At 38.7% G+C, this 14,955-nt stretch overlaps 2 protein-coding genes across 4 annotated transcripts in view; one reads left to right on the forward strand and one right to left on the reverse strand.

Moving 5' to 3' along the window:
- Positions 1-1,324: 1,324 nt before the first annotated feature.
- Positions 1,325-5,565, reverse strand: cyb5b (cytochrome b5 type B). 2 transcript variants are annotated; one of them, XM_076110154.1, is made up of 5 exons: positions 5,072-5,565; positions 4,128-4,256; positions 3,195-3,221; positions 3,056-3,087; positions 1,325-2,808 (listed from the first exon to the last, which is right to left on the reverse strand). In XM_076110154.1, the coding sequence occupies exons 1-5, from the start codon at positions 5,267-5,269 to the stop codon at positions 2,718-2,720; spliced, it is 477 nt and encodes a 158-aa protein (XP_075966269.1). In that variant the 5' UTR covers positions 5,270-5,565; the 3' UTR covers positions 1,325-2,717. The 2 variants fall into 2 exon arrangements, with proteins under 2 accessions (XP_075966269.1, XP_075966268.1); XM_076110153.1 differs by having other exon boundaries at positions 1,325-2,811.
- Positions 5,566-8,484: 2,919 nt separating this feature from the next.
- dhx38 (DEAH (Asp-Glu-Ala-His) box polypeptide 38) overlaps positions 8,485-14,955 on the forward strand; it is a 21,095-nt gene continuing 14,624 nt past the window's right edge. The window contains exons 1-13 of one of the 2 annotated variants that reach the window (XM_076109995.1): positions 8,485-8,765; positions 9,575-9,897; positions 10,125-10,312; positions 10,695-10,841; positions 10,933-11,095; positions 11,673-11,791; positions 11,883-11,950; positions 12,041-12,196; positions 12,329-12,490; positions 13,116-13,223; positions 13,743-13,867; positions 14,012-14,149; positions 14,268-14,454. In XM_076109995.1, coding sequence (XP_075966110.1) covers positions 9,578-9,897; positions 10,125-10,312; positions 10,695-10,841; positions 10,933-11,095; positions 11,673-11,791; positions 11,883-11,950; positions 12,041-12,196; positions 12,329-12,490; positions 13,116-13,223; positions 13,743-13,867; positions 14,012-14,149; positions 14,268-14,454 — 1,881 coding nt within the window. In that variant the 5' untranslated portion in view covers positions 8,485-8,765; positions 9,575-9,577. The remainder of the gene's footprint in view (positions 8,766-9,574; positions 9,898-10,124; positions 10,313-10,694; positions 10,842-10,932; positions 11,096-11,672; positions 11,792-11,882; positions 11,951-12,040; positions 12,197-12,328; positions 12,491-13,115; positions 13,224-13,742; positions 13,868-14,011; positions 14,150-14,267; positions 14,455-14,955) is intronic. The other variant, XM_076109996.1, reaches the window with a different exon arrangement.

Here is a 14,955-nt window from a genome sequence, read left to right on the forward strand (position 1 = left end):
CACTGTCACAGTAATAATGTTTCAGGTGTTTATTTTCATCATTGCATAATGTATTTGCCACCATGTGTGACAGCATTGTTTATTGAGTTTACTGCTGGTCCATGCCCATGAAAACCTGGATATAAACATGGCAGTATTCAGCGAAGAATTTATTAGTTTGTGCACAAGTTGGATTAACCATTTTAATATATAATTTTAATATATATATTTTCGCTGTTTCCGGTAAAGGCCAAATGACACAACTGACATACAACATCTTGAGGTTGTACTGCCACCCTGTGTTAATATTAAGTAAGGCATGGCAAAATCCAATACATCAATAAATGTATAATTATTTCTGACTGGTTGTGGTGGTGCTCGGAGGAAATGCTCATTTTATTTTATTGCATGAGTATATTATTTAAGATTTTTCCACGTTTTTTAGTTGCTAAAATTGAGGAGTTGATGCACATTCAAGATAAGTAGTAAATGTAATATTAGTCTTTTATTTTTTAGATTAACTGAAACGCTTTATTCTATTTAAACAATAAATCAATTTTTGTAACGAGAGGACATCCAGCTCTTGATACGTCCCATCTGAATACATTAGAATGCATCAATGGGTGTTGATTTGTGCTTTCTGCAGTTTGCTGTTCATGGGCACTCTGCACTGTGAGGGCTCTTGTGGACGATGCAGATGGGAAGTCTTTAATTTCAATCACTGCTTCCTGCTCCTCTCCACAAAACAAGTAGACGAAGGGAGCAGGCATATACCGACTCAAATCAGTGCACAAGTGCATAACCACATTATCAGCTAGGCTACATTAATGCCATTGTTACAATGGTTACATTTTAATTTGGATTATTCAGTCATTGCTCTTTGTCGCTCACTTCCCTGTAAAGCATGACAAGTGGACCGACTTTAATTTTTTGCTGTTATAGATTTGTTACCATGATAGTACAAATATAGAAATAACATGTGCAGCTGTTGCCCCAACTACTCTGTATTTGTTTGGGCTTATTCCTTGTTCCCAGCGTCATTTCTTAACTTGTTTTCTAAATGGCCTGAACAATAATAGAGATCAGACTTTTGTCTTTTGAGAGCCTGCTGCACAGTTCAGAAGCTGACTACCAGCAATTAAAGGTATGTCAAGATCAGAAGTTAGTCTGTCTGTCCTCTCTGGCTAGCACACCTATCATTGTTTTCTAGATTGCCATTTTAGTTTTTTTTTGTATGTTGTATTTGACAATTGACACAAGCAGAGAGGAAATTTTAGAAAGGACAGTTAACTAAACAGATATTGTCAAGAGTGATAACAAATAAGTAGCACACCATTTATACATCTTTTGAAAGATTCATTTTATTCAAAGACTTTGAATGACAGGAAATGGCAGTTAAAATGCAAAGAGATGGCAAATATTTATTGTTAAAGCCAACCAACAAAATTGACATCTGCAAGTTATTTTGTAGTGACATGTAAAAGTAGCAGCAAGTTATATTCAGTGTTGAATGTTAATAGATACCTGGTAAGTGGACTTACAATTGTTATGTCTTTGTAGTTTGAAAATGCTTGTTTCAATAGTCATGGCAAATTAAATCAAAGGAGTGATTTTAGAAATGCTTTGCAAAGATTTTTATTTATCATTGCATATTTAACATTACCAACAGCAACCTCGAGAATTAAAGATGTTGAGTAACTAAAGTAGATTAAATATATATGCTCTGTGGCCTGAAACGCACACCAGACTTCATTGAATACAATTCAAACCCTCTGACAGCTGCAGTACCACTCACGCAAAACATACAATTAAGATGCATTAAAATGAAACATGGTTATGAAAAAGCACCAGTTAAAAACAAATAACAAATGGTTCTTCTTTCAAGGGTATTCACTCATCATTCATTGTCAGCTATTCTATGTAGGTAATACAATATTACTGTATTACATACATTGATTTATATTGATATGGTTCAGGCAGTTTGAACTTTTACACAAATTCTCGATGACAGAACTGTAGAAAAATGTGACAAGTCAGAACAGATTCTAACTTAAATAAACACTGACACCATATAACTAACATAAAAGAAAAAGAATGTGACACTGCAATTACATAATGCATTAATAACCAAGTAATAAATGCAATCAAGCTATTTTAAACCAGAAAACTGCTGTAAAGAGTGACTGGACTAAACTCCTGATTCATATTATAAGGTAGCAGTAACATTTTTCACTTTATTACAACAAAAAGAATGCATTGGGAATTATTATTCAGTGTAAAAAGTAGAATGGTATCGGTCAACTATCACCCTGATTTTATCACCATTCTGCATACTAACGTCTCAACATTAAATGAATCAGTGAAATGATGGTGCATGTATACAGGCAGGTAAAATAACCGTTTTTCTGAGCAGGCAAATGGGTAATCAAAGTATTGACAAATGGGTCAAATGCATATGCAACTTTAAGTTAAGAACGGCATTAATGACAACAGGCAGTGACAAAGAAATGCAAAGAAACTGAAGGCAGACAATTTAATAAAGTTCTTGCCCAACCTTGTCTGTTTGGTGCACTCTATGAAGATGGACAAGGACAAAAGCACTATCAAATTGCTCACCTTCTGTTCTTGTTGCAGAGGATGCAGACACTCCTAATTGCGCGCGTCAGTGTGAGGAGGTTTTTGGTCAAACATTTCAAGGCCTTCAGATGAAAAGAGTGAGATGAAAACAGCATGCCAGCTCAGGAAGACTTGTGTTCAGACAGGTAGTAGCGATACAAGATACCAACGACAATTGCTGCAATAGCAGGTATCACCCATGTCGTCCAGGAGCTGCTGGAAAGAAATAGATGCATTTTTTTTTATATATAAATTATATATTATTATTGCCCCTTTTTAATTTGCAACTATCAGTGTTGATATTGATCATTTAAATCAATCACATTTAACCATTTGCAGAAATTAAAAAAACACTTTGTAGTTTGTTTGATCTCCATATTTACAAGGATTCATGCAAGTGAGCAGAATAATTAGCAGTAAACAATGAGTCTGACAAACGATGTTCATCATGACGACTCACCTGGACTCTCCTGAGTTCGAGACATTTTCATCCTGTAGCAGAGAAATGGGACTCAAATTAGAGATCTATATAATTTAGCCACAAACCAAGATCTTTGTATTGTCTTTGTTAATTCTGTTTCAGTGACTTTGCTGCTTACCGTCGCATTCTCCTTTTTTCTGTCATCCTGCAAAGAAAATCAATAAATCTTAATGTGATGACAGACAAATTACACTCATAACCAAGCCAAGAATTAAAATCAAAGTCAGTTTATTAGTCCATAGTTGGTCAAAAATCAGATGTATTCATTAATTACTAGTTTAATATTTACAACTGTTGACAAAATCTAAAAATAAAGTAGTCAGCCGGAATAATATCAGTTCTCACTGCAGAAATCAGTCCCTGGAGAGCCAGAGCAATAATCAGACCGCCAGGAATGTTTCCACTCAGCAGTCTTATGAATCTTGTAATTTATATGTTATTAATCTGTATACGCTGATCGTTGCAAAGCTGTGTGTTGAAAAAAAACATAGCAAAACCAGTGATATAGCAACATGAAACCTAACTAAAACACTATTGGGGGCCATGCAAAAAAAACCTACTAAATGAGAAGAAATGTGCTGCTATCACATTTACACAGTAGTTATCTTCAGTATTACTATCTAACTATACAATATTATTTTTAAAATTACTGAAATAATGACATGGTATACTTTCTACAAAGCCTTGATAAAACACAATTTAGCTAAAGTAAAGTTTGAAATTTAAAACTATCTTTGAATGTTCAACACTCAACATGTTTTTGTCTCATCCTACTATGCTGCACAGTTCCCAACATTTGCATTTGATTGAATGTCATCGCCCTCAATTTGGTAATAAGCATGTGATCCCCAAATTGTTTTCACGGCACCAACTTGTGACTCCGAGCAACTTTTGTGAAACAAATGGCTTCTTTTTTTCCTCGAAGCGATTTGGTGACGCCGATTACTCTGCTTGATTAACGTCAGTATTTGACCGAGGGATATGGACACCATGAAAAGATACTAGAGGCAGGGAATCGGGTCCTTCAGAGCCAACAGAGACCTGATCTTACCATGTGGAGCTCCCCAAGATAGTACTGCAGGAGCAGCTCCCTGGCATCTGTGGAATGACCCACGTCCTCAAAGCTCTCTGTGGCGTCAGCACCCGCCTGCTCTAGCAAAACCTCCTCGCCTCCCGGATGCTGAAATACAAATACAAGTGTTGAACTTGTCAATTTACTTATATTCAACACACTCTGAATATCATACAGGGGTTTTATAATGCTTCATTAGCCTAAAGAAATGAAAAAAACACTTGAAATCACAGGCAAATTTATGAAATGCACCAATATGATCAATCAGTTATGGAAAGTAACTAAGTACGTTCAAGTTCAAGTCTGTACTTGTGCAATTTTGAGATGTATAACTGTACTAAAGTATTTACATGCCCCTACAATAGACAGCTAAACCTTTACAGATTGTGAAATACTGTACATACGTCCACCTTCTAAAAACTATGAATTACTTTAAGTTAACATCACAAGTTTAATAATTAAAACTTAGCTCCACTGCAAGCAGCTCCAGTATTAAATTGTTATTAATGACTTTTTATTATAGAATTATCATATGATGTTAAAACTCTGAAAAGCAAAGTTTGCATATCGAGTAACTTCCATATGAATCATGATACAGGTAACGTTAAGTTACAGTCATATTATTGAGTTTACAACTTAAAAAGCACGTGAACGTGTGTAGTTACTCCTTAAGGATCAAATAGTATGCAGGTATATCATGCATCTGTACTTAGAAGCAACAATAACATTAACTTATGACAAGCTTTGGCATCAACGTCAGTTAGGTAACGTTAGCTACTCGTTTATGCAACGTTCCAGAATTCCAGGAAGTCATTTTAGCCGAAATAGCTAACGTTAGGTTAACCAAAGACTTCGCCAAAGCACACACTTAAAATATGACCGAAATAGTTGCTACCGGTTTGCAGAAAGTGTTTATTTCTTACCTCTTCAAGGAAACTTGTGATGTCATAGACTTTGTCGTGTACGATGAGCCAAGAGTCACTGCTCATGCTATGCAATCTTATTTCTTCTAACGTGTAATATTTTACACATTCTACTGTTTCGCCGTTTTCCTCTGTATTGGTGTTATTAGCGGATCCACTACCCGTGTGAGTGGGGTCTTCGCTAATTTCCTCACCCATTCTAAATAGTGTAAATAACCCTTATGTCACTTTTAACCGACAAAGCTAACGTTAGCTTCTGAGTTCCGCGTGTGCGCGTAACGCTAGCTAGCAAACGTTACGTCTAAAGTCAGTTTGCATCCCGTTTGAATGAGGTTAGTTCTGCTCAAATAAAGCTGCTTTTGACACCGTAGAGGCGAGATGACTTAAACGTCAGTATTACCACACTAATGGTGAATTGCGGTATAGAAAATGTCCGTAAGCCGGCACATCAGTAGACATGTGAAACCGACCAATGACATGCATGTCGCTTAACTATGAGTCGCAAACACGTGAACTGACCAATGAAGTTGTGACATTTTGATTCGCCACCACTCCGGTGGCGAATCAAAATGTACCACGTGATGATCATGAGACTTGGAAATTTGCAAAGGTTGTCAACTGTGCGTTGTGGTTGCGCATACGAATCTTTGTATGACATAACGTTTCTTTTTTATATCTTTTTGTTTGACAATCTTTGTTTTGGCACAATGTGGGATATAATGATTAATATAAGATGTGTTATAATTGAAATAATATTCCTCTTTTAACTCTAGACCAAACGAGTATGGAAAATAGTATAACACAATTTAGAAAGCCAGAAAAAACAGCATATCTTTATGTCATTAAAATTAAATGACATAAAGATATTATGTTTTTTCATTTTCTGATGCAACATTAATGGCGCATGTCTAATGTTGCATGTAGACATGCTCCATTAATGTTGCATTCATTCAGAAAATGAATTACAATTAACTAAAATTAGTTTCTTCAGCGTTCAACTATTCATAGTAATTGTGAACTCAAACGTGAATAATCAGTAATACAGAAAATGTCCTTGGTTGTAGGCCTACAGCCCTGGGCAAAAAAATTAAACTTTGGTAATTACATATTTTTAATAATGGGAACTTTATGTATTGATGTGCGTCTTACTGTGCTCATTGAAAGCCTGTGAAGCATACAATACTGATGAACAGAAATATACTTTGCCAATTGTTCATCATATATTTCACATGTAAAGTCTGGATTTCATCACATTTAGGTGTATATAACGCTTTCAGGAGACTTAAGTCTAATTGTCTCAGGAGACACTTAAAAAAAGACAATATTTTCAGTAAGCAGCATAAACTTTGGTCTGACAAGCCCATCTGATAAAAACATATCTCATGCAACAGCAGCAAAAACACTTGTTGGATGTATAATGCTCAAACCCTGTCACCTGTCACCTGTATACCTCTGTACACAAGGTTACACGGTTATTTAATATCATTGTACAACAGGCCTGTGCAACAAAATGCAGTTTTTAGTCCCATTTTGCGTCATAAGAAAAACACTGATACTTCTGTATCTCTTGCCAGATAGCAGCCGTGGTTGGTGTTGTCTTTTAATACAATTTCCAGTCTTCTCAGACACCTCTTGTTACCAATATCATTGATGCTTAGTAGACGGATACCGGTGAGTACCCCTGTCCTGGGCTGTGCACATCCCATGCCAGTTTGTAATGTTTCCAGTTAGGATGGTTTCTATTTGATCCCTTGTGAAAGTTAACAAGAACTTGGCACGAAAAATTCTATACCCGCTTTGCATGAGTCTTTTAATGCTGAAATAAAGAATACCAAAAACCAGGGGTTGTCTTTTGAGTATTTATTCTCTGTGCAGAGAAGGTTCAATCATCACAACAGAATGTGTACAGTCTCAGTGTAAAGTGAACGCGCTTACTTTATACAGAAAGAGCACAAAGTGTGGGGGCCAATGTTATAGATATTTTGGTCTCAGACTGCTAAAAACAACAATGAAAAACAAACGGCCAGCAAGCAAAACTAGTGGCCAGATGGCCTTGGCGCTGAAACATTCTCATACAACATAGTTACAGTTATCTTTGTGAAGGCAAGGGTGAATTCTCATTTGCAACAACAGCAAGATACATTTGAGCACGTACACTAACACAAAGGGTGAATGTCGACTGAGTTCAGAGCAAAAGTACAAGCACTTAAGCATTTACACAATATACTAAGTAGACATTTACCATTACAGCAGTTAGCTGCATTCCAAATCAAATATTTTTTCTTTTTACATTTTGCACATACCTGCAGCTGCCCTTACAAAGTACGTACTGTTGCATGCAGTATGCATTCAGTTGTGACACACTACTTCATTACAACAATGCACCTTGAACTTTGACCCACTTGCTCATATATCTGCTGAGCAAAGGATTATGGGTCAGAATAGCCAGAAAAGCATGTTGGTTTGCACACTGCAAAATGTGACTGGATGCAGTAGGACATACTGGTATTTTTAGAATACTACATTTCACATGAGCTGCGTTCGGAATTGCAAACTTTTTCTTTTTACTTTCACACTGTAGCTGCCCACAATAACTTAGAAAAAGAGAATCCGACTGCACTTACGAGCTACAAAATGATGATGCGATGGCGGATGTAGAAAATATAACATTAAGAGAAATCACATTCTTCAGTCAATAGGGAGGATAAAACAGCATGACCTTTAATTGTCAAGTCTCTTTGGAAGACAGCAGGCGATGTACTGATATCATTACTTTTTTTATAAGAAACTAATTTGGCTATAATAATTTACCTTTTTCCTTTTTATTTATTTCTTTATCTATTATCCTGCATAATCTCTTGGTCCACACTACAGTCCAGTTGGTTGTGTTTAGAGGAAACAGGAGACCACACAGGATTAAATAAAACATCAAAGAATATATTTTTTTAATTATCAACATTTTACTATACTAATTATTACTTTAATTACATAATTATATAAAGTTATCCAGGGACAATGTCACATACGACATACTTGGGTAGTGGATAGCGGTGTGCACCTCGTATGCAACGGTTCCAAACCGCCAATTAAGTACAAGAAGAAGAAGAACAGTAACAGTCCAGTCCAGGCGGTGGCGGTAATGCGCCTCTACATTAGTTGGTCAACTCCCAATATACACAAAAAAGAAGAAGAAGAATTACGGGATTGGGGTTTAATATCCAGATTATAACTTCTATATGAAGTCTTTTTTTATTTGGACTTTTTTATTTATTTTATTCATAATAATAACAACAATATTATTGTGTTTAAATGACAATTGTCATAAAGTCGTTGTGTTACACACTCCGGACAGTAGGTGGCGGCATGCACCTTAAACGTTGGTTTGTAGTCCGCCAATAAACTGGAAAGAAGAAGAAGAATTGTGGGATTGCAATGGCTGCTCTCTTGTCTGTAAACATATGCGTTGTGTTTAAGAAAGTCGCAGTTTAGATCATTTCCAGTGACAGCTATAGATCCTCCATTCTCTGGAGTACTTACCCGTGCATTAGTTGACCTCAAATCGTTAACTTGATGTGAGAGTTTCTGCATTTTAGACACAGAAACACGCGGCATATTCCCGTAGTTTGCCGCCTGGCCTTGTCGGGACAGGACCTGATAGCTCGCAGGCTTGCTGACGCTAGCAGCTCTTTGTCAGGTAAGCAATAGTTCCAATTAATCTAATCCGTTATTAATCATGGGGACATATACTCATTTTACTTACAAATACACTAATGCAATACAGTTACTGCGTCAACGTAGTTTAGATTTACAACACGTTTCCTCCTCTGAAGCGGATCAGTGTTGACTTAGTGGCTGCATGTCATTTGTAACGTTAAGGTTAAATTGGTAAACAACACAACAGTTCACTCAAAGCAAACAACAGGAGAGCTAGCCAGTATGAATCTGACCCCGTTTGTGACTCTAGGTACGTTTAAGGTAACAAATGGGGAAACTAAAGTTATCTGTGTCTCGATGGGTTGTTTCTGAGTAAGTAAATATGTTAGTAGACGTTTTTCCTTTGAGCTGGAAGTAAAGTTTGATTGAACAAATATCTGTTCTCATGGAAGATGAAGATTAAATAATTTTACACCCCCATTGTGTCAAGGGTCAGAAACTGACACAAATGTTGTTTTAGAGCTAAATTGATAGTTCGACTAATTTGACAACACATTAATTGTAGTAACCAAGTGTTTTATTATTAAACAATGGGAAACCTTTTCTTGTCACAGCTTCTGCACTGTAAGGATTTGCTGCTTGGGTTTTTCCGCTGCTGGTCAGACAATTTGGCGAGGTCACCTTTGACTCTAGGATCTTGTCATTGGTTAATTATTGCATCTTATAGATCATACGTTTCATGATGCACCAAAAGTTAAAAACAACAAATGTGTAATTTTGTCTAACGGATGCCATGAGCAACAGTTTAGTAGCTTAACACCTTTTGCACATATCATTGTTTCCCCACAGATAATGGATGACGATGTGTCCATGCATAGGCTGGAAGGGACTGATCCAGATTCTCAAGTCGGTGGACTGATGGTGAAGAAGAAGAGTGCTGCAGCAGAGCCCCATGTTTTTCGAGCACCATCTCCTCGCACCTCGCTGCTGGGCTTGGATCTGCTGGCAGCCCAGAAAAGGAAGGAGCGCGAGAGCAAGGAACAGGCAGAGGCCGATGACATCAATAGAAAGAAGTCAAAGGTTTCCTCCTACAAGGACTGGGAGGAAGGTAAAAGTGACTCTGGGTCTGATGAAGAAGACGACGATAAGGACAAGGATGCTAAGAAGGAGAGGTAAGTGTTGGTGCTTCACCCGTGATGATAATACTTTGATTGAAAGTTATAGATAATGCATAAATAGACGGGCAACACCCATCCCTCATGTTTATTCAGATTATCATTATTTCTAATTCATTTGATATTGAAATCTTTGGATCTTTATACTCCTGGACCGCACTGTTTGGGAAGTTTTAAATCATACAGTATGACTAATGTGTAATGTTTTATTTACATTTTTCTAGCAGGAAGTATCGTGTGACTGGCTCCGAGACACCCTCCAGCCCCGGAGGGGTCAGCGAAGAGTTCCGACGCCGACACCAGCAGAGAGAGAAAGAGAGGCGGGAGCATGGAGTCTACGCCTCCTCCAAAGAGGACAAGAACAGAGAAAGGGACAAGGAAAGGAGCCGAGATAAGGGAAGAGACCGAAGAGGTGATTCTAAAGATCACTCATGTGACATGTAGCTTGTATTGTTTGCATTCTAATGCAAGTAGACGTCTGGTTGTAGTCCAGAATCATAAAGTAAAAATTGCACACATTGGCTCGTAATAGCCTCTCAAATGGAAATGGTATTTTTTTCTGTATCATATTATGGTAAATTAAATACATTTAGTTTTTTGACTGTTGTGAGAAAAGTAAGCAATTTTATTTTGGAGTAGTGTGATGACGTGATGACAGGTGGTTCATTATTTGACTCGTTTTCTAACATTTATTTGTTATAAAGTGGATAAACAACATTGGTAGATCATTCAATATTGAAAGCAAAATGTTGGATCTGTCAGGGCTGTTGAGATTAACTTTCTCCGTGTGTCAGATGAGCGAGAGGGCAGTCGTGGCAGCAGCAGCAGCCGGTCGGAGCGCAGTGAGAGGAGCGAGCGCTCACAGAGAGATGGCTTCTCCGATCGCATCAGCAGAGGGACGAAGAGAGAAGAACCCCCGACGCCACAGCAACGCCCCAGAGGTAGTTTGTTTTATTCATCTGATTCTATTTCAATGTGTTCTTTATAATGGTACTTAATTGGTTGACTGAACCTATTTTGTTTTCTACATAGATTCTTTCACACCCTCACGCTCCAACTGGGAGGAGGATGACAGTGGTTATTCCAGTTCACGGCATTCCCAGTGGGAATCTCCGTCCCCTGCCCTGTCCCACAAAGAGATGGATCGCTCCGAGCGAAGCCATCGCTCCGGCCGAGAGAGTGAGAGGAGAGACAGGTAGACAGCTGTCAATTATTTTACCTCACATTTCATCCTCCTGACCCAAAGCCTTAGTTGAAAAGTTAAAGTAGAAAGTAAAGTGATTGTTAAATGCACTTAAAATAGTTGAGACTGAAAACAGACAGAAACAGAAATGTATTCCTCAGGCATGCAATTTGTAAAAGCAATGTTTTAATTGTACTTTGAATTTTTGGCAAAATGCAAATAATAGTTTCTATTGAATGAATATATCCCTTATTTTTGCAAGCAGACACTTACCTACATAAATGTTTAAGAAAGAAAAAAAACGTAGATGAGATTGTCCTCATAAAGTTAAAGACCAAATGTTTGAACATGGTTGGGCTAACATTCTCCAAACACCTTATTTCTCCAACACAATGGTAATGAAAGCTACTGGTTATTTGCATTTTACAACATTGATATTTGTATGTGATATTAACACCCTTTCATGTACCGTCACTGAGACATGTAAGAGGCTTTTATAAATCCTCACTGTTAGTGCTACTCTTCATATTTGACATGGAATGCCGATGCCACGTGATCCTCGCATAACGTCTGTCTGCTGTGTGCTTAGGTCAGTCAGAGGCCGCTACCCTGACGACACACCCCTGCCTACCCCATCATACAAGTACAACGAGTGGGCCAATGACAGAAAGCATTTGGGTTCTACACCTCGTTTATCACAAGGAAAAGGTACTATTCTAAAATCAGGCCGTTTTGTGCTCGCATGCAGGATTTAAATACTGTATGTCCCAGAACATTTCTTAATCTGTCTCTTCTTCAGGTAGGAAAGAAGATGGCTTTATGTTTGATAACGAGGATGAGAAAGACCAGTGGGAGGAGGACCAGAAGGTGAGTTATCTCTCATTTATGCCTCATAGAAGCTGTAACGGTTTTCTGTGTCCACTTTTTGACATCTCTTATTGTCTCACGGTTTTGCAGCAAGCTGACAGAGATTGGTACATGATGGACGAAGGCTATGATGAGTTCCACAACCCTTTCACTACCACCTCTGAAGAATATGTAAAGAAGAGGGAGCAGATCCTTCAGAAGCAGACTCAAAAAAGGATATCTGCCCATAAGCGACAGATCAATGAGGTACAACCACAGTGCTTCATGTCGGCCTTATCACAACTGCGTGTCTGCAAGCACAGATATCTACTGTATATGTGTGTGTACTATACTTGTTTGTTGGTCTGACTTTGTAACTGGCTGTGTTTCTTCTCTCAGGATAATGAGCGGTGGGAGACCAACCGTATGCTGACCAGTGGTGTGGTGCAGAGGTTAGAGGTGGATGAAGACTTTGAGGAGGACAATGCTGCTAAGGTTCATCTGCTGATTCATAACCTGGTTCCTCCCTTTCTGGATGGAAGAATAGTCTTTACTAAGCAGGTAAACAAGGTTTAAAAAGTTCATGATCAAAGGCCTCTACAGGGCTCAACAATAAGGATCGTCCGCTTGCTCGGGTCAAGTAAAATATCACGTCGGGCTAATAAATCTAGCAGCTAATTAGCCCGAATGGGCAAGGGGTAAGAAATGAATCAAACACGTTGCTTTTTCTGTAGCTGATAATGGCAGACCTAGCTGAGGAGTGGGGAGTGTCGCTTCCTTCTCATCTCTATGTAGAGGAGCACATGCGCAGTACCAAACAGGCGCCCGCGAGAAAATGGCGGACTGGGAAGACAAAGTTTATGTGCTGAAGCACAAGCAAGAATTTTAAATTATCCTGGGAGCAGGAGTTTAGTTTGGTGGCCTTAGAGAATGTGGCCGAAACGCCAACTCTGCATTGCACAGTTTGGCCACATTTCATTTACTTAAATAAAGACTGAACATGACAATTGAATGATATTTGATAACCGCTAACAAAAATGATCTGTATCGGGGCAAGTAAGAAACGATGAACCCTGCCTCTAGTCACTAGGTTTGTGGTTGGAGTTGAATAATGACTCAGATTTTGCGAGAACTAAACTTGAAGAGTTTGTATCTGAATGTTTGTGTATTTCTTCTCCTGCTGCAGCCGGAGCCTGTCATCCCTGTGAAAGATGCTACCTCTGACATGGCCATCATTGCTCGTAAAGGCAGCCAGCTTGTCCGTAAACATCGTGAGCAGAAAGAACGCAAGAAGGTCGGCTGGATTAACAACTAAGAATGTTGATGTACAGTAGATATGTTTATAGCTAAAACCAGTGAGGATCACTGGATTCATTTAAATGAATATGTCGTTGGTTTATTCATCTGAACGGAGAAATGTGGAGAAGCGCAGATATGATCTTCATACTCTGCTGTTGATAAATGTCAAAGGGGTTTGTTGCTGTGCACCTGTCCGGTTGATAATGCCATCGCTGTCTAACTTCATCGCTTTAGTAAATAATTTATTCATAATCACATTAGCTGGTCAGCTGATGACATTTTAACTGCAAACCACCATCCATGAGGTGAAACACAAGTGTGTGTGTGTGTGTGTGTGTGTGTGTGTGTGTGTGTGTGTGTGTGTGTGTGTGTGTGTGTGTGTGTGTGTGTGTGTGTGTGTGTGTGTGTGTGTGTGTGTGTGTGTGTGTGTGTGTGTGTGTGTGTGTGTGTGTGAAGTTACTGACTGGAGCTTAAATCTTCATATGATTTAATTGGAATAATTCATTGTTTTCAGGCACAGCACAAACACTGGGAATTGGCAGGCACCAAGTTGGGAGATATCATGGGCATCAAGAAGACTGAAGAGCAAGACTCCTCTGGGGGCAAACCGGTGGGAGAGGACGGCAAAGTAGACTACAGGTGACCAGACTGTCCATGCAAAGAGCTAGATGACGTTTCACTTTTTCTTTTTGATAATTCACCGGCCTAACTAGTTGAACTGTCATGTCTGACCTGCCATATTAATGTGTTGGTGATTCCTCTCTCTCTCTCTCTGTATTACAGAACAGAGCAGAAATTTGCAGACCACATGAAGGAAAAGAACGAGGCCAGCAGTGAGTTTGCTAAGAAGAAGACCCTTCTGGAACAGAGACAGTATCTGCCTATCTTTGCTGTCAGACAGCAACTCCTCAACATCATAAGGTATTTTCAGAGTGCATTGCTGTCCTCGGATACACTTTTATTCCCAATTTTCTCCTAAAAAGTGTTTTACATCAAAACTTCTTTGACTGTTTTTTAATGCGTTGACTGGCATCCGCAGGGACAACAGCATTGTGATTGTTGTTGGGGAAACGGGCAGTGGGAAGACTACGCAGCTGACCCAGTACCTGCATGAGGATGGCTACACCAGCTATGGCATGGTGGGTTGTACTCAGCCCCGAAGAGTGGCAGCCATGAGTGTGGCCAAGAGAGTCAGCGAGGAGATCGGCACTAACCTTGGAGAGGAGGTGAGACAGCTGCTCAAGCAAACAATCGCTACATTTAATGGTCTGTGTGCAGTTTTATTTGTGATTGTGGAACCCTTGTGAACATCAAATGTGAATAATCTGCTTTTGATATCCTCAGTATTTATTTAGTTTAGTTCTTTTGCGTGTGTGTGTGTGTGTGTGTGTGTGTGTGTGTGTGTGTGTGTGGTAAAATGAAACAAAAGAAAATAAATATACGTTGACATAAGAAAATGTGTATCAAAAAGAAAGAACAGAATACAATTTCCAAACAAGAAAGACCAGGTAAGAAAAAGGATCACAATAACGAGTACTTGCGCTGCTGTCCCACACTGCATCATGAGTAGTTTACATAGTACTGTTCTCTACTCCGTCAAGAGAAGTTGCTTAAGATCTTTTTTTTTTTTTTTTAAATCAGACATGAGGAGCGACTGCTTGCCCATATATACTGCCGAAACATATGAAAGGATAAATCATAGAGTAATATAGAAATCCAGAAAGTTC

Source organism: Anarhichas minor, unplaced genomic scaffold (assembly GCF_050575085.1).
Source record: "Anarhichas minor isolate MPS153535 unplaced genomic scaffold, ASM5057508v1 ptg000042l, whole genome shotgun sequence".
Taxonomy (NCBI): domain Eukaryota; kingdom Metazoa; phylum Chordata; class Actinopteri; order Perciformes; family Anarhichadidae; genus Anarhichas; species Anarhichas minor.